Source organism: Panthera uncia (assembly GCF_023721935.1).
Source record: "Panthera uncia isolate 11264 chromosome B2 unlocalized genomic scaffold, Puncia_PCG_1.0 HiC_scaffold_25, whole genome shotgun sequence".
In the NCBI taxonomy this organism is placed as follows: Eukaryota; Metazoa; Chordata; class Mammalia; order Carnivora; family Felidae; genus Panthera; species Panthera uncia.
This window is the reverse complement of record NW_026057581.1, coordinates 4,464,768-4,483,872: the sequence shown is the minus strand read 5'-3', so window position 1 is coordinate 4,483,872 and position 19,105 is coordinate 4,464,768. Positions and strand designations below refer to the sequence as shown.

At 41.9% G+C, this 19,105-nt stretch overlaps 1 protein-coding gene and 1 pseudogene across 3 annotated transcripts; one reads left to right on the top strand and one right to left on the bottom strand.

Moving 5' to 3' along the window:
* Positions 1–19,105, bottom strand: part of LOC125939322 (protein numb homolog) — a 70,690-nt pseudogene that overhangs the window by 45,670 nt on the left and 5,915 nt on the right.
* On the top strand, positions 6,261–16,093 carry GMNN (geminin DNA replication inhibitor). Of its 3 annotated transcripts, none has more exons than XM_049654794.1 (7): positions 6,262–6,378; positions 8,212–8,269; positions 12,179–12,256; positions 12,803–12,950; positions 13,471–13,553; positions 13,861–13,971; positions 15,687–16,093. In XM_049654794.1, exons 2-7 carry the CDS (start codon positions 8,219–8,221, stop codon positions 15,846–15,848), a joined length of 633 nt encoding a protein of 210 aa, XP_049510751.1. In that variant the 5' UTR covers positions 6,262–6,378; positions 8,212–8,218; the 3' UTR covers positions 15,849–16,093. The 3 variants fall into 3 exon arrangements, with proteins under 3 accessions (XP_049510753.1, XP_049510751.1, XP_049510752.1); XM_049654795.1 differs by lacking the exon at positions 6,262–6,378 and adding an exon at positions 6,590–6,867; XM_049654796.1 differs by lacking the exon at positions 13,861–13,971 and having other exon boundaries at positions 6,261–6,378.

Here is a 19,105-nt window from a genome sequence, read left to right as displayed (position 1 = left end):
TTTTTTTTTTTTTAAGTAATTCTATTCCCAACATGGGGCTCAAACTCACAATCCTGAGATCAAGAGTCACACGGGAGCCCTTTTAAAATGCAGGAACTGCCTAGCTCTGCTCTTAATACAAAAAAGTTGAAATGAAATGACCATAAGAAGGAAAGGTCACACAAATGGCAGGATGGCTTAGGTACCTGTCTGATCAGCCCAGGAGTGTATGCCGGCTGCTCCCACTCTGAGGTGAGGTGCAAGCAGCTGAGGAGGGCAGAACGGGAAAGCTGAAAAGCTTTCAGTTATGGTTTGAATTGTGTCCCCTTCCTTCCTCCCCAAATCCACAGGCTGAAGTCCTAACTCCCTGTACCTCACAATGTGACCTTATTTGAAGACAGGGTCTTTACAGAGGTAATCAAGTTAAAATGAGAGGGTGGGGGCACCTGGGTGGCTCAGTCGGTTGGGTGTCCAACTTCGGCTCAGGTCACGATCTCGTGGTCTGTGGGTTCAAGACGCACGTCAGGCTCTGTGCTGACAGCTCGGAGCCTGGAGCCTGCTTTGGATTCTGTGTCTCCCTCTTTCTCTGCCCCTTCCCTGCTTCCCCCCCACCCCCAAATAAATACACATTTAAACAAATTTAAAATTTTTTTTAAATGATAAGGTGGTATTCAGTTTGGACTGTTATGGCAAAAATACCACAGACTGGGTGACTTGAACAGTAAACAATATTTCTCACAGAGGCCGGGAAGCATGGGTTAAGGTGCCTGCAGATTACGTCCGGTGAAGGCCTGCTTCTTGGTGCCACCTTCTCACTGTGTCCTTACAGGGCGGAAGGAGTGAGGGAGTTCTCTGGGGTCTCTTTCCTAAGGGCACTAATTCCATTTATGATTACTGCCCAAAGGTCTCCACCTTCAAATACTACTGTATCGGGGATTAGGTTTCAAAATTTTGGAGGGACACAAACATTCAGTCTGTAGCAGATCCTAATCCAGTTTGACTGAGGTCCTTACAAAATGGACACAGAGACACATGCGGGATGAGGAGCATGGGAAGAGGAGTACAGAGAAGATGACCATCTCCAAGCCAAGGGGACAGGCTTGGGAAAGATGCCCCTTCAACAGTGCTCACAGGGAACCAATGTCTGCCATTTGCAAACCCCTGCAATCCTTCATCTAAACATAACACTTAACAATTTTTGGTTCCCTTTAAACTAATGAGACATAAGACTAATTTTCTCTCTCCTTCACACAAGATGTCCCTCTTAACCCATCAGCTGAGCATGGGTGGTAGTGTACTTCTAGGCCTTCCCCTTCCAAGGGAATCCAAGCATATCCTGGGCAAGGTCCAGGCAAGACTTCCTTTCCCACTATGATGGCTAATTTCAAGTCAACCTGACTGGGCCATGGGGTGCCCAGATATTTGGTCTAACATTATTCTGGGTGTTTCTATGAGGGCATTTTGGGATGAGAATAACATTTAAATAAGTAAATTGAGTAAAGCAAATTGTCTTCTGTAAAATGAGTGCACCTCATCCATCAAGTGAAAGTCTGATTCCGCACCCCCATCCCTCCAATCTCCCCCAGGAAGAGAGAATTCTCCCCACTGATGGTCCTTCAACTGAGACATGGGCCCTTCAACTGAGACATGGGCTCTTCCTGGCTCTACAGCAGGTTCAGGCCTTCAGATCCAAAGTGGGATGTTGCCTCTGCAGACTTTGGACATGCCAGCTGACATAATCACGTGGGCAGACTCCTTCTATCTTATCTACCCTATTGGTTTTGTTTCTCTTGAACAAATATCTAATAACACCTGTCCTCCCTTATGTAGCCAGCCATTCATTCTCACCATATAAACTGACTCAAGAAGTTAACTTTTGTAAAATTAGCACTGGGAATTTTGTGAAAACTTTCTCCATGCCCAAATCCTTTCAGAAATGGTCTGGGTTTAAAAAAATAACATATAAATAAATATCAGAGGACAGAGAAATTAAGCAGAACATTTTTGCCTGGAATGCTCGTTTTGAAAAAGGAACAGTGACCACCCACTGTAAAATTTCAGCAGTTTCTTTATACAGATGACAACTAGCAGACTCAGCTTTGTCTTGTGTAAATAATTAACTCTTTAGGACCAATACTCGCTGTTCTGAAAAGTGAAAATTAAAACATTCCTTTAGGGGCGCCTGGGTGGCTCAGTGGGTTAAGTGTCCAACTTCAACTTAGGTCATGATCTTGGGGTTTGTGGGTTTGAGCCCCATGTCAGGCTCTGTGCTGACAGCTTGGAGCCTGGAGCCTGCTTTGGATTCTGTGTCTCCTTCTCTCTCTGCCCCTCCCCTGCTCACACTCTGTCTGTCTCTCTCAAATAAATAAACATTTAAAAAAAATTGTAAACATTTCTTTAAAATACAAATACACTGGGGCGCCTGGCTGGCTCAGTAGGAACAGATTCAACCCTTGATCTCAGGGTCTGTGTTTGAGCCTCACACTGGGTGCAGCAATTACTGAAATAAAATGAACTTTATAAAATACACTTTAAGAAAAATAAATAAAAAATTAAAAATAAAATACAAATACAATGAAAACAAAAAATTACATATAATGGCTTAACAACAAGGTTTATGTTCAGCATGGATTGTAGTCACTATGTGTTTTATTTTTCATTTACTTGGTACCTTCTAACCGCCTGTTTACTGCCTTTTACCTTAAAGCTGATGTATCATCAACATTAATATATGTCTCATATCATTGATTATTAAAATATTACCTTAAAAATAAAAACCCCAGGGTGCATGGCTGGCTCAGTCGGTAGAACGTGCTACTCTTGATCTCAAGGTCAGGAATTCAAGCCCCACACTGGGCGTAGAGCCTATTTAGAAAAATAAAAAATAATAAAACCCCTAATTCCGATACATTGTTTGAATCTGGACTTTTTTCCTGCTTTGTTTTTCACCTTTGTGCATGTCTCAGGTAACCTAAAATGTAAATTCAACTACTATTTGAATATGATTCAGCGCTTTTTGAAGAGAATGCAATGAATTGCTATTTGGTACCCCAGGGCAGTTTTCAGAAAAATAAAAATTATCATATAGTAGACAATGTCTGAACTCTGGCTAAAAACCTTGGGTGCCCGGGTGGCTTAGTCAGTAAAGCATGTGACTCTTGGTTTCGGCTAGAGTTGTGATCTCACTTGTCGTGAGTTCCAGCCCGGCATCAGGCTCTGTGGGCTCTATAAGTTCTGGGCTGGCAGCACGGAGCCTGCTTGGGATGCTGTCTCTCCTCTCTCTCTCTGCCCCTCCATCACTTGTGCTATCTCTGTCCCTCTCAAAACAAAAGTAAACGTTAAAAAAAAACAACTTGGGAATTTAGCTTAGCCTTAATAAATGATAAATTGTAAAAAGGTACATGCCATCTCAGTTGGTCCTCTTGATTTTCATTAGCATTTTAATCTGTCATTATTCCATGTTAAATGACTTGGTTTTGTTTTTCTATTACAGTACATTACTGTGTTTCTTTCTTTCTTCTCTTTTCACAATCTGATTATAAATGTTCTTGGGCAAGATACAAACAAACAGCTCTATAATGCACAGCAATGGAGTTTGTGCTTAGCTAGAAGTGGCTAAGAGAGAGATCACAGAAAAATATCCATGATTTTGTTTAAAGTTGTATAATGTAACACTGCAATAAACTGATGGATTTTACAGGAGCCATTATTACTGCATAAAATTAATCCTATCAATACCCAAGGTTTCCTTACTGCAGATAAAACTACAGTATATTTGGATGCCTATAGAAAAATTCTGATTAAACGGCAACCACTTGTAACTTTTTTCCAGATCTCTACAAATTCGTTTTCTCTGAGTGCGTCCTCAGAAACAGTATGAAAGCATACATTTTGCAGACATTCTCAGTAGCTTAGGGGCTGGAGGATCTTCTGTCTCTGGAGAGAGGAGTATTTTCAGAACCTCTCTTTCTACATGTGGACTTTCAGTCAGAAGGTCTGAAGTCTCAGTCTGTCGCTGCCTACAGGTCTGAGAGGTTGGCATGTAACTTAGCCTCTCCGTCTTGTGAAGAAGGGAGTGGAAAGCATCTACGTGACAGGGCTACTAAGAGGATTCAGCGGGATGGCATATGTTATTTTAGAGCGGCCACATCTCACTGAAATATAACGTGAGCCACATCCGTAATTACATTGTTTTCAGGTAGCCATATTCTAATAAGTGAAAAAGGGGGGTGCCAGGAGGCTCAGTCGATTCAGTGTCCGACTTCGGCTCAGGTCATGATCTCACGGTTCATGAGTTCGAGCCCCACACTGGGCTCTCTGCTGTCAGCGCAGAGCCCGCTCTGGATCCTCTGCTCCTGCCTCACCCCACCCCTCCTCTGCATATGGGCATGCTCTTTTTTTTCTCTTTCTCTCTCAAGAAGAAACATTTTTTAAAATTTAAAAAGTAAAAAAAGAAACCAGTGAAATGAATTTTAACAATATATGCATTTAACTTAATATGTCCAAAGTATCATTTCCACAGGTAATCAATACAAAAAAATATGGAAATGGCTTACATTCTTTAGTACTAAATCTTTGACATCCAGCATATATTTTACATTATAACATTTCGATGACGACTAGATACATTTCAAGTGTATGACTAGTGGCCACCCAACTGGATAGCACAGGTACAGATGTGAGTTAGTCACATAAACTAGTTTTCATTTAGCAGGCAAAGCAGAATGGATCTAATCTAAGCTGGTAAAATGGTTGCTTCAGATTCTGGGAACTTCACGATTTTTTCCTAAAATAGGCATCATCTCCTTTGGTATGTTGAATTAAAAAAAAAGCAATACAGAACGTATACAGTAAAAGTCTCCCTACACCATTTCAAAACTAAACAATATTATTAGCAACTACAGATTACATTTGGGGAAGTGAGCTTCATGATACTATTGGAAAATTACCAATTCTCTTATTGCTCCCTAGGTTTTTAACTTTGGTGACCTCTAGATTCTGCCTCTCTGGTTTGCTTACCATTTTCATGTGGAAGAGATTTCTTTTCCAGTTTTTTAAGTCTGTTAAGGAACAGCACGAACTTTGCTTTACACCCTACGTAATACAGGCTACCTGAACATTACTTTTTATATGCTTTTGAATATACACTTACCCATTTTGGGTCTTTCCAGTGATCCCTTTTCATCACGTGTCTGAGTCAAGAAACTGGTAGCCAGAACTACTATTTTGACTGGCTGGTGTTTCAGTCAAATGATGCCATGCTGGGTCGCCTGGGTGGCTCGGTCGGTTGAGCATCTATCTGCCTCTTGATTTCAGCTCAGGTCATAGTTTCATGGTTTGTGGGTTCGAGCCCTGCATCAGGCTCTGGAAGCCTGCTTGGGATTCTCTTTCTCTCTAAATAAATAAACAAAAAAATGACACCATGTTTGTACTTGGTACTGGTCATCAGAATTCTCACTTTGGAAATCCAGTCTGTTTTCCAATCAATGGACCGTTTCCTTTATGAATTTAGCCTTATTTCTGACCAACAAAGCCAGGACCTCATGACTGCTTTGTACCTTGTGCGCTCGGTCAAAAAGACATTGGTGAGACAGGCAGGGGGGCACGTGGGCACGCAGGTGAGAAAGCGCTTCCCGAAGGCGGCGCTGTGCGTGGCTGGTGATATTCCCTGAGAATGCTAATCCCCTGGAAAGTTAAATGGGAAAACAGACTCGTAGTACCGCAGACGTAAACAAAAGACAGAACTTGGCGAACCCAAATGTGTCCACAAGCAGGCTGAGAATTTTGCAGATTAATGAGAAAACAAAGCTAGAGGTGTTGCTAAGGTGTCCCTGCCCCTTAAGACTGCAGTGACGTGTTCCCCCGCCTGGACCGACCCCGGGAGGGTGAGGGGCTGCAGGTCCGCGGCCCCCACCGCACCACAACACGGGAGCCCTCCACACCATTAGGAGTGCAGGAACCAGGGCTGTGCCGACAGGTGAGTCGTGCACTACCTATAGGAGAGCTTGTTCTCCCGGTGTTTTCCGTCTACCGGGGAGAGCTTCTTTCTCCCGCGCACAGGGCACAAAGAAGACCGCATTCCACGCCCAAGGGCCTTCCGAACGGAGGTCGGAAGGCAGCGACCTGGCGGGAGCAAAGACCTCCGAGCGTCCCCACCCCAATCCGCGCTACTCCCACCGCGCAGGCGCGGGAAGGGGTGGGGCCGCCCGGGCGGAGGCGGGAGGCGATTCGCTGGATTCGTCTCGCGTCAACGGGTCACGTGACCATCGCGCCAGCCGGGCGGAGTTCGCAAGCTTTGCCGGGGGCGGGCGCCAGCCACTCCAGCGGCTGCGAGCTCCGTGCGAGGTGTTCCTGCCACGGCCTCCCGCGTCCGCCACGGGGATTGGGCGCTCCCATCCGGTAAGTGTGAGGGAAGTGGGTACGCGGGGGCCGCTCCCCAACGGCTGCCGGGCGGCGGCGGGGGGTCAGGGTGGCTGCGACCGGGGCGTTGCGGGGGCCGTGGCGGGGGAGGCAGGGCCGGCGGGCGAGGGGCTGCCCCATTGGCTGGGTCGGTTTTGGCGCGCTCCGCCGTCCGCGCTCCCTATTGGTTGGCGGGCGCGTCCCGGACGCGTGCGCCGCGGCGGGAGCTCTGGGTCAGGCCGCCGAGTTGCGGGTCCCAGGCTTCCTTTAGGGCTCCTGGTTGCGGCGCCGTTGGGCAGCCGGTGCCGTGAGAGATCCGACTTGCGCGTGCCCGGCTGTCGGGCCAGGCGGAACCCCCACCCTCTGCGGCTCCCTGGCCGGGATCCGAGGGGTCCGCAGCCTGGGCTCCCGGGGGGAGGTCTCTGGACCCTGCGATCCCGGTTTGGTAACCCTGGTGTCGGGTCAGTCAGCGTTTCCCACGCCGGAGAGGTAAGGGTGCAGGGTGCTGACCACAGTTTGATAAAGACGCGAAAGATTGCACTTGGTCAGTGACCCTCACCTGTTTTAACCCTGACTCTTACTGAAGCGCATTTTACATCGCAGTTTAGGAGCCAAACAAGGACATTAGACGTTTCAGGAGGCAGTACTTAGGACCTCACACGCTGTGCACTCTGATATCTTCTCGTCTCTTCTGTCCTGTTCTAGACAATGTTCACGACCTAGTGAATGATTCAGGGATCCCAGGCTGCGACCCGCACTTTGAAAATAAACATTGCTCAGGGTAGTGGGTCCCCGCCCGCATTGGGTCAACCTGAAATAGGATAGAAAATAGCATCGTACAGTTGGGGATTGTGTGTGTGCTGGGGCACAGGAGGTGTGTCATTGTCAAAGTTTGAAAGCCACTGCACTGAGTAAAGGCACACACCACAGAAGTCAGGGAGATGTATTTGGCTGGTATAGACATGTATCGGGGAGATCTATTTGGCAGGTATAGACCTATCCAGGACCTTCGAAGGTTGGATTTGGAGTGAGTTCTGGCCCTGTGGTCTGGTTACCCACATTGCGTAATCCCTTTATCTTCTCCCTCTTTCTTCCCTCAATGTCTCACTCAGTTCACGGTGGTGGTTAAACATTCCCTACAGATGTAATTATATAATCTCATTTGATTGGATATTAAATCATTACTAACTGCTGGTTACCAGAGCCAATTTTATTACAGCTTAAAGCTGCCTTTGAAACAGCAAAGTTAGAATGCTATTCTTTTTTTTTTTTTAAAGTTTATTTCTTTTGAGAGAGACCCGAGACAGAGCGAGTTAGGGGAGGGGGAGAGAGAGAATCCCAAACAGGCTCTGTGGTGGCGGCACAAAACCATAAGATCCTGACCTGAGCCAAAACCAAGAGTTGGATGCTTAACCCACTGAGCCATCCTGGGGCCCCTAGAATGCTCTTCTTAAGGATGGACCTGAGCATACCCAAGTACCTGGTGACCGTATTTGCTTCTCTTGGTGACCATTTCTCAGCTCTTTTCTGTATTTAATCCAGGACAGAATAGTGTTTTGTAAAACTGTTTAGAATACATAATTTTCCTTTTGTAACAAGATGTTTCCAAGCAGAATTATTTGTGTGTATAATACAGATACTAAGAGTCACTAACTTTAGACACTTTGGTCATCGATAGGGCTGAGTTTGGGTACCGTGAGATGAGATAGTTCCACCATACAGTGGTAGGATTTCTATGGTCGTTAAGTATTTTCAACAACAAAAATCTGCACTCCACCTTCAGGTGCAAACCATTTTCTGCTTATGAATTACTAATCTTTTTTGCTTCACCAGGTGTATCATGAATCCCAATATGAAGCAGAAACATGAAGAAATCAAAGAGAACATAAAGGTATGTGATAGGATCACTTTTGTTTTAGAAAGCATGTGGTTAGAAGTAGTTTGACATAAGTTTAAAAAAATTTTTTTAAGTTTGTTTATCTTGAGAGAGATGGAGAGCACCAGCAGGGGAGGGGCAGAGGCAGAAAGAGAGAATCCCAAGCACAGTCAGTGCAGAGCCTGACATGTGACTCGGACTCACAAAACCATGAGATCATGACCAAGCCGAAATCAAAAGTTGGGGACGCTTAACAGGCACCACCCAGGCACTCCTAGTTTGACATAATTTAACAAAATTTAACCTGGCTGTAATTTCTATAAACTTTGAAGTATCGAACTTTTTTAGCCAGAGGACAGGTAACAACAGAGAACCTTGAAAAAATTAATTATGGTGAAAAGTAAGTTTTATGATCCATGAATGTGCTGTTTTTTCCATTTATTGAGGTTATCTTTAAATTTCTTTCAATACTGTTTTGTAATTTTCAGAGTATTGAGTTTTATGCTCCTTTTGTTTAATTTTTTGCCTAAGTATTTTATTAATGCTATTGTAGATAGAATTGTTTCTTGCATTAAATTTTCTGTGTGCTCATTGCTAGTGTATAGAAAACAGGTGATTTTTATATTTTGAATTTGTGTCCTGCAGCCTTGCTGAAATTGTTTATTAGATTTAATAGTTTTTTAGTAGCTTCTTTAGGATTTTCTGTAAGATTGTGTTGCTTTCTTTCCACTCCTACGTTTTCTGAAATGATTTTTATTAAAATCCTTTGTGTCTTTGAGCACAGAGACACATCTTGCATTATATCGTACGTGTTTTCAGAGTACATTATACTCCTTACCATCTAACCTGCTTGTTTTGCTACACTTTTTGAATCCCCGTATAATAGTGTCACTGGAAATCTTATCCCAAATATTTATTCTATAATAATAAGAACAGAGTTTAATTTTGAATTTGTAATTTTGACTGACTTTGCTTTTAAGGTTCTAAATGAATTTACAACTTCACTAGGTTCTGCTGCACAACTTAGCTGCTGAGGATTCCTGAGAATGAGACATCTTCGGGAAATCTATCAGTTTGCAGATTCAAATTAAATAGAGTAAATAAAAGCTTTTCATAAGGGATAGCAGATGCTTGCTAATAGGTGGTTGACCTTGCCTTTGTGTCCTTACATTATTTTTCTTAATACCGTGCATTGATAATTTGTATAAAAATTTTTAAATACTCAGAGTCAGTAGTATAATACTCTCAATTGACAGTTACCAGGATATTGCCAGTCTTGTTTCATCTACATCCTCATTCACTCCTTGAGTCACCTAATTATTTTGAGGCAAATCCCAGATTTCAGCAGATCCTTCTATTTAAGGAGGAATGTAATGTTTACTAGCTAGAGTAAAACTATCTCGGATATAAGAGGATTAGAGTTCTGGTTGGTTCTGATTCGGCCTCGAAAACTGTGACCTTGGGTGAATTTATTTATTTACTTTTTTAATGTCTATTTTTGAGGCAATGCGAGAGACAGAGTGCAGGCGGTGGAGGGGCAGACAGAGACGCAATCTGAAATGGGCTCCAGGCTCTGAGCTGTCAGCACAGAGCTCGACTTGGGGCTCGAACTCATGAACCATGAGATCATGACCTGAGCGGAAGTCGTTTGCTTAACCGACTGAGCCACTCAGGCACCCCTTGGGTAAATTATTTAACATTGCAGCCTCTGTTTACATCTATGTAAAACAAGAAAATTAGACTAAAACTAGATCTGTAAAGGGTGCCAGGGTGGCTCAGTGGTTGAGCATCCGACTTCGGCTTAGGTCATGACCTCATGGTTCATGGGTTTGAGCCCCACGTCTGGCTCTGTGCTGAAAGCTCAGAGCCTGGAGCCTGCTTCGGATTCTGTGTCTCCCTCTCTCTCTGTCCCTCCTCTGCTCAAGCTCTGTCCCTGTCTCTTAAAAAAAATAAAACGTTAAATTTTTTTTAAATAAAAATAGATCTGTAAGAGTGAATTATGGTTGCTCATGGATTTCTTACCAGTTGTATGCAAAATTCCCTGTGAGTAGTGCTTTTGTGTGTGTGTGTGTTTTCTTTTTGAGGGAGAGAGAGAGAAGGGTTCACAGAGTCTTAAATTGATTTATAAAAACATTATGGCCCATTAATGTATAAGAATATTTTGGCTCTAAAGAATCTGTTATTCCAGTGTATAATCTGTATAAAGAAAATGACAATAGCAATATTACATCTTTGGGGCTGGATGCTTAAAGCTTACATGTATAAAAGTTAATCTTGAAAACTCATTTTTTTTCTGACAGTGATTTATCTGGCTTCTTTGGCCATTATAAGTAGCAAGCATTTAAATAAATTAACACCTCCCATTCTTAAGGATCCCAAGTTAGGTTTTCTTCTGTTTGTCTGGGGGCCGGTGACTAATCTATAAAATGACATCTGCAATGTTGGTGTAATATTTGTTCTCAGAGTGGTTGGCATTTGTTCTTCGGTTAAACAGTGAGATAATGATCAGCGGTAGAAAGTTTACCGTGGGAAAGGCGAGCTCTTGCCATGTGAACTGCAGTATGGAATCGGTAACTTTCTCACGCTGCTTTGGTGTCATGTTCTTGCAGCCCTTGTTCGAGTGTGCACCTTTGTTTGCTAACCCATGGTGGCAGTATAACTAATGATTTTTTGCGAAAACAGGGCTTTCAGGTCAGGAAATCTATGGGAATCTATTTACATATTTTAAGGAAGGGTATATTTTTTTCAAAACTGGAGCATGGGCGTTTTACAGTACCCTGGCGCCTCCAGCACTGCCATTTTGGCCGTCTCCGGATGAGCAGGCTTGAAGCAAAACTGCTTCTGCAGTCAGGTCCTCTTACAGGTGTATTTGATTTTGTGTAAAGTACGTTCTTGAAAATTATATTCCTGGGGTGCGTGGGTGGCTCAGTCAGTTGAGCCTCTGACTTTGGCTCAGGTCGTGATCTCATGGTGTGGGAGTTTCAGTTTCAGCCCGCTCCCCATCCTGTGTCTCCCTCTCTCTCTGCCCCTTCCCCCCCCCCCCCTCTTTCAAAAAAATGAACATTTAAAAAAAAATTACATTCCTTTGGTAAATACATACAAGTGTGTTAGGAAACGTTCACTATTTAACGGAAGTCTGAGATGAATCCTTTTGTTTAGGGAAAGAAGTATTTTGCGGTGTAAATAATTAATCTTTTTCCTCAATTTCCCTCATCTGTGGGTTTCTACGGTAAATGCTAAGACATCTTTGTGGCAGATCTTTTTAAGAGGGAATACAAGTACTCCCGTTGTACTGGAATTCATCACATATGGTTTGAAGTATTAGAGCTTAGAAATTTTGTTATATTTTTGTTCTAACTAGATGTGATTAGTTGACAAAATGACTGTAATAACAGCATATATTGAAATGGAAGGAGGAATGCTACTCGTGTAGCAAACTCCTCGTGTAGCAAACTCGTGTTTGGGTAATATGAGCCATTCTTAGGATTTTTTCAAACTTTATTATAATTTTAGGGAGATAACACGTTTGCTAGTTGAATAAACCAATGTGTTGCTCATATGCAACATTATAAAATTATATAGAAGAACAGGGGTGCCTGGGTGACTCAGTCGGTTAAGCGTCTGACTTCACTTCAGCTCAGGTCATGATCTCACTGTTGGTGAGTTCGAGCCCCGCGTCGGGCTCTGTGCTGACAGCTCAGAGCCTGGAGCCTGCTTTGGGTTCTGTGTCTCTGCCCCTCCCCCTGCTCACACTCTGTCTTTCTCTCAAAAATAAGCATTAGAAAGAAAAAACAATAAAATTATATAGCAGAACAAATACTAGTGTTCTTAGTGTTTCTTTTTTCCTAAATCATAGCAGGAATAAAAGAGCAACAACCCATATAACAACTCAGTAACCAGATAATAAATTATGTTGACTTCTAGAATAGTCCTGTCCCAAGAAGGACTCTGAAGATGATTCAGCCTTCTGCAGCTGGAGCTCTCGTTGGAAGAGAAAATGAGGTATGTGTTGCTGGGCTGGAATGGGGTTCTGATGAGCCTGCCTTTACAGAGATGTCTAAATCATTGAAACCAGAGTAACAATTGCATGTTTCTCACAGCAGTGATTTGTGTAGTGATGGTTGAGTTTAGAATTAGTATGAATAATTAATAGGACTGGGATGGTGTAGTAAGTTCTGAGTAGCCAACAGGAGTAATGTTTGACGTTTTGGGAATAAAATGTTAGATTTTATCTATCAGGATAGAATCACTGATGAGGGCTTCTAGACTTTTGCAAGGTTGAAAATAACCTTTCTGTGGCACTCCCGTTATTTAAACAATAAACATGATTTCAGCTAAGCCTTAGACCCAAGCCTAATCTAGTTGCTGCAAATAAGGTTTCTAAAATAACTATACATTTTCGTAGAGTTTTAAAATGTATGATTTTTTAAAAGATCCAAAGATATAAAAAAGATGAGCACTCTATTTTTAATACATACTGACAAAACCGCCCAACTTTCATTCACTAAATCAAAATAAATGAGATTGATGTATGTATTTTCATTATAGTTGGTTAAAGACTTGTCCAAAAGGAAACATTGGAACGACCAGTTAACATCTAAGAATTCCAGCGCTGGAGTTGTTATTGTCCCAGAACATAGTGAAAATAAAGATTTTAGTGGAGTTACTCAGGAAGCATTTGATCTTATGATTGCAGGTATGAAAATATGTATAACTTTTATCTTAAATTTCTTAATAAAGGTAAATATTTGTTGTACAGTTATGAATTCTGCACACAACCTCTTAACCTGGAGACACAATTAGATATTTTACTCAAATGTTTTGGTAATTTAAAATTTCTTATGGTTGTAAATACACATACACTGTAAGCTTGGGCCGGCCTTACTGTTTGGTAAGATCCAGATGTGGATGGTAGTGATTAATTAAGGGTTATAAAACTTGGAAATCGTCTTTTCAGAAGAAAAGTGTGTAGAGAATGGATTTGAAGAAAGGGATTTGAGTATGTCAGAAAATGAGGGGAGCCAGCAGAAACACGGCAAAGAGGGGGAGCCGGTTGGATCTACTAATTGTTGAATGGCAGTGGAGATCAAAAGGAACCTAGTGATGCTTTATAAATCTTGTGGAAGGATTTGTTTAGTAGAAAAAAGTAGTGTTTTTTTATAGCAGCATGTAACCTTGTCTTCAAGGTCTATATGTAAAACATTCATTTATTTTAGAAAACCCATCCTCTCAATATTGGAAAGAAGTGGCAGAGAAACGGAGGAAGGCTCTCTATGAAGCACTTAAGGAAAATGAGAAAGTATGTACCAAATAGAATTTGTGGCAGTTTTTAACATTCCAGGAGGATTTTCCTTCTATTACTTCACATGTTTGGTTAGAGCGATATAAATTAGCTTTGATGTTGGCCTAAGAAAGGTTTAATTGGAAAGGATTTATGCGTCAGAATTGTGATACAAAAGCAGCTTCCTGTACCGAGAGCTGAAGGCGGTGGTGTGTTAGCAGCTTTCATGCTACGTGTGTCTATCGGATATATACTTGGAGGCGTATGGTCTGGGTTTGTAGCATGGCAGGTGTATGGAATACTGAACTCTACTTATATCGTATAGCTTCATAAAGAGATTGAAGAGAAGGACAATGAAATTGCCCGCCTGAAAAAGGAAAATAAAGAATTGGCGGAAGTAGCAGAACACGTACAGTATATGGCAGAGGTAATAGAGGTAGGTATTTCAGTGTTCTCCTGATGCAGAATCATCTGTTACAATGGGACGCAGTAGTGTAATCAGTAAGGGTTTGGGCTCTGGAACCCGATTTCCTGGATGTGAGTCTTAGCTCCCTGCCTCGCACAATAAAGTTTGTTAAATCAGGTAAGTTATTTATCTTGTCGGGCCTTCATTTTCCTCATTTGTAAAATGGGACAATAGTGGGTGCTATATGCTTGGTGTGAAAATAATGAGTTAACAATGATGAAAGTTCAGAGAAGTCCTTGCCTATAATAAGAGCCCAGTGATTGCAGATAATTCTCATGAAGCAACAGAACAGCTATTTTCTTGTAGAAATATAAAGAGATTTATTGACATGTGAAAAATTTATGGAAAATTTTTCTATTTTACAGTTCAAAGTTTTAAGCTGGTTTTAATTTAACTTTAATGCCAGTGTGACATTACAGTCATATATAAAACTGTTAATTGGTGCACTAAATGAGTTTGGTGGTCGTATCTGACTTTTCAATTTGGAAGAAACTAATGTGTTTATAAGAATTAGCCTGCAGGGCACCTGGCTGGCTGTTGGTAGAGCATACATGACTCTTGATCTTGGGGTCATGAGTTCAAGCCCTACATTGGGTGTAGAGGTTACTTAAAAAAAAAAAAAAAAAAAAAAAAAGACTTAGGTTGATAATTGTTATTTTACAGTCTTGAGCTAAAAAAAGGTCTTGGGGAGCCTGGGTGGCTCAGTCGGTTAAGCATTTGACTTTGGCTCAGGTCACGATCTCACGGCTTGTGGGCTGACGCCCCGCATCAGGCTCTGTGCGGACAGCCCAGAGCCGGGAGCCTGCTTCTGATTCTGTGTCTCCCTCTCTCTGCCCCTCCCCTGCTCATGCTCGCTCGTGCTCCCTTGCTTGCTCTAGCTCTCTCTCTCTCTCTCTCTCTCTCTCTCTCAAAAATAAACATTAAAAAAAAAAAAATAGGTCTCAAACTTACTTGTGTTTGCAAAAAATCATCTTGCTGGTAGGAAGAAAGTTTTTGAAATAAAAGCTTTTCTTGTACCGAATTGCTTACATTTTAAAGCCATGACAGAATTAATGTTTTAAGTTTTCATTTGGAAGTACTGAAATAGCTCACTCTTTTTTTGTAATAGCTTTCTTAACTGCCATTGGTTCACAGCAGACTGGAAATTTAAAAACCTGGTCCTTCACCATAAGTAGCTTGAGAAGTGATTGGAGTTACACTGTGAAAGCATGCCAGTGCTTTAAAAAAAAAAAAAAAATGGGCCAATTCGGGGCACCTGGGGTGGCTCAGTCAGTTAAACATCTGACTTGATTTTGGCTTAGGTCATGATCTTCTGGTTTGTGAGTTTGAATCCCTTGTTGGGCTCTGTGCTGACAGTGTGGAGCCTGCTTGGGATTCTCTCTCCCTGTCTGCCTCTACTTGCTCGCTCACTCACGCGCGCTCTCTCTCTCTCTCTCTCTCTCAAAAAAAAATAAACTTGAAAAAAAAAGAGCAAATATTAAGTACTGCGACTTTACTGAAATATGGTTTAGCATAGTAGAAGTTTTGATATAACATTTGATTGATTGTAGGTGACTTTAATGGGGAAGCATTATGAAAAGGACCTCATTAGAACATTGAGGGTAAATTATATCAGCATACTGCTAGTGGACTTGACTTGGGCTTTTAAGTATTTACAATAAATTGTTGGTTTATCCTTTTAAAAGAGACTGCATGATGGACCTCTGGATAACTTCGAATCACCAAATAGTCAGGAATTTGATTCTGAAGAGGAAACTGGTGAGGACTCTGAAGTGGAAGATTCAGAAATCGGTACATGTGCTGAAGAAGTTGTATCTTCCTCTACAGATGCAAAACCACATGTGTGAAATTCTCTAATATTTGACTCTCGAGAAATATACTGCCAAAGTTTGCCTCCACTATAGTTCTTTGTAGCAGAACAGACTATAATGCAAAGTTGGAATCAAAGTTCCTTGTTTGAATCCTGGGACCCTGTTGTATTAAAATACAAATACTATGTATTTTTAATCTACGATGTTTTATGTAAATAGCATTTTCTCAGATGTCAGACACCACTTGTGTATATGATAAATAAACTTCAGTCTCGTGTTGAGTGTCGTGTGTACCTTGGAAGAATGAAGTATAAGCCATCTGTATAGAAAATGTGTCCACTTTTGTGGTTTTTATGTTTTCTGTTCCTCTATCTTGGAGGAAACAAGGAGAAAATGAATTTGTCCCTCTTAATACTGAGATAGTTGAGGTTTTTACTCCCAAATTTGGTTGTACCTCAAGCTCATTGTAGGGACTGTTGGTTTCCTACAATAAGTAGGATGTTCTTACTGGGTACTTTTGATCATTGAGTAGGAGACTTTAGTATCAAAAGCTCCCCACATAGATCAGCCAGGTAAAGGCTCAACTGCCTGGCATAATCAGACTCTTCTCAGAAGCTTAAAATGGTGATGATCGTGACCATCTTTTGGGGGTTGGAAGGCAGGTGAAATTGCACTTAAGAGATGCAGGGGGACAAAAGGTAAAAGTTCTGAAACTTTTTCTTCACACATTTCACATATGGGATAGTATGGAGTATATATTGAGGAATAAGAGAGTAAGTTAGAAATTTCCCATAGGTGTTTTGAATGAAGAAAAGGACAAAGGGAATTGTTTATAAAGTATATAGCACTGGGATAGAATGTGTTCTGTGAGAAGCATACACATACCTTCGTGTAGACTGGCAATAAAGAGCACGGTCAAGCCTTAAATGACTATTTGCAGCAAGTTATTTCTCCATATAAAACTTGATTTTTTTTTTTTAATTTTTAATGTTTATTTTTGAGAGAGAAACAGAGCATGAGCAGGGGAGGGGCAGAGAGAGTGGGAGACACAGGATCTGAAGCAGGTTCCAGGCTCAGCTGTCAGCACAGGGCCTGATGCGGGGCTCGATCTCACAAACTGACATCACCACCTGAGCCAAAGTCGGACGCTCAACTGACAGCCACCCAGGCTCACCTAATGTTCTTATCTCCTATGTTGAGATGAAGTCTGCCTCAGTGTTATTTGAGGATTAAAACCTTTACTACAGTGTCTTAACTAAATGCTTTAAGAATGGAAGTGATTATTGGGGGTCCTGGGTGGCTCAGTTGGTTCAGCATCCGACTTTGGCTCAGGTTATGATCTCCCGGTTTGTGAGTTTGAGCCCCGCATCTGGCTCTGTGCTGTCAACTCAGAGCCTGGAGCCTGCTTCAGATTCTATGCCTCCCTCTCTCTCTGCCCCTTCCCTGTTTGCACTCTATTTTTGAGAGCGATAAACTTAAAAAAAAAAAAAAGTGATTAATCTACAGCAACACTGTCCAGGAAACTTTCTGAGATGTTAGAAATATCTTTGCTGTCCAGTGTGATGACCAGTTAGCCATATGTGGCTGTTGAGGACTTGAGATGGGGCTAGTGGGAGTGAGGAACTGCATTTGTTTTTAAATGGCTGCATGAGGCCGATGGCTACTGTGTTAGTGCAGCTCTGTTTTAGGGATGGGCCATTAGCCCAAAGATGGAATTAAAGACTAGAGGGGCACCTGGGTGGTTCACTCAGTTAAGCATCCGACTCTTGATTTTCAGCTCAGGTCATGATCTCAGTTTGTGGGTTTGAGCCCCATGTAGGGCTTCACGCTGACCGTGTGGAGCCTGCTTGGGATTCTCCTCTCTCTGCCCCTCCCCAACTCATGCATGCTTTGTCTCAAAACAAAAAGTCACAGTAGGCATAAACAACATGGACAGATCTCCATGATGTTGAGTGAAAGAAACAAGGTAAGAGTACCTGCTGTATGCTTCCATTTAAATACAACCAGAATCTTGATAGAAAGCGAATCAGTTGCCTAAGGACCTTGAGAGGTGGTTTTGAGAGATTTCAAGAGGAAACTTGGGGTGATAGATTTTTAAGCCTAGCATTTGGGAACTAGTTGACAGTGAATTTGGAAGAATTACTTTTAGATGAGGAGTCTGATTTTCCTTTTCTTTTTTTCTTAGTGTTTATTTTTGAGAGCGAGAGGGGGTGTGAGTGGGGGAGGGACAGAGAGAGAGAGGGAGACACAGAATCTGAAGCAGGCTCCAGGCTGTCAGTACAGAGCCCAACGCGGGGCTTGAACTCACAAACTGTGAGATCATGATCTGAGCCGAAGTTGGACACTTAACTGAGCCACCCAGGCGCCCCAGGTCTGATTTTCAATTAGGTATCTAAAGTCAGAACACCTCAGTGAAATGCCTTGAAGATAGAGTCAGAGGTCCATCACATCTGGCAAGTTAGAGTAACTTCTTTGACGTTGGCTTAAAAAAATTCAGGAGAGCTGTAAGGATATCAATAGGTTAAGAATCTGTTGGAAAACCGTTAACGTGGGAAGCCTGGATTAGACTGAACTAATTTGTCAATATATTCTATACAGTTAGTATTACATACGAAAACTAACCAGGATGGCCCATAAAGGGTTGGAGGGGGAATACAGATGGAAAAATCCTAAATAAAATGGTAAATCTAATCCAGTTGTATCCTGGAAGATAACACATGATGACCAACTTGGGGTTTATCCCAGGAATGCAAGATTGTTCTAGTTTTAGTGCACGCTTGAAATTCTGAACATTGAAGGCGGGGGGAAGCCCATAATCCTAATAAATAACAGCACGGATACGATTAAGCTTGGAAAAGAAGAAATTGCAACTTGATAAAACTATCTTCCTATGCCTAGCATCACATGGTGAATGGTTAAAGGCAAAGCTTTAGAAACTTGTAAGGTCATGAACTAGAGAAGAATGGACCACAATTATTACAAATTCTTTTCGTGGTCTCAGTCTGGTGCAATCAAACCAAATAAAGCTAATTATGGGAAGGAAAAAGAACTCATTTACATAAGAAACGAGCAACCAGAAACAAATTAAGTGGCCAGATTTTAAAATATCCCTACATTAATTGCTTTTCTATACACTGGTACAAGTTTAAAAACAGTGGGTATGGTCACGGGGGTGGCGTAGTGAGAAGGTCTGTGAAGAAAGTGAAATGTTACTAAGATGTATGTAGAAAAGCTATTCTAAAAAATTTCTGAACATGTCTCTTCTTGCCTTTCTTGGAGTTCTTTGTAAAACA

Bases quoted from the DNA above. Each gene is read 5' to 3' on its own strand.
- GMNN (XM_049654794.1), top strand. From the start codon at position 8,219: ATGAATCCCAATATGAAGCAGAAACATGAAGAAATCAAAGAGAACATA. The intron at 13,554-13,860 runs GTATGTACCAAA...TATATCGTATAG, and splicing joins CACTTAAGGAAAATGAGAAA to CTTCATAAAGAGATTGAAGA. The intron at 13,972-15,686 runs GTAGGTATTTCA...TCCTTTTAAAAG, and splicing joins ATATGGCAGAGGTAATAGAG to AGACTGCATGATGGACCTCT.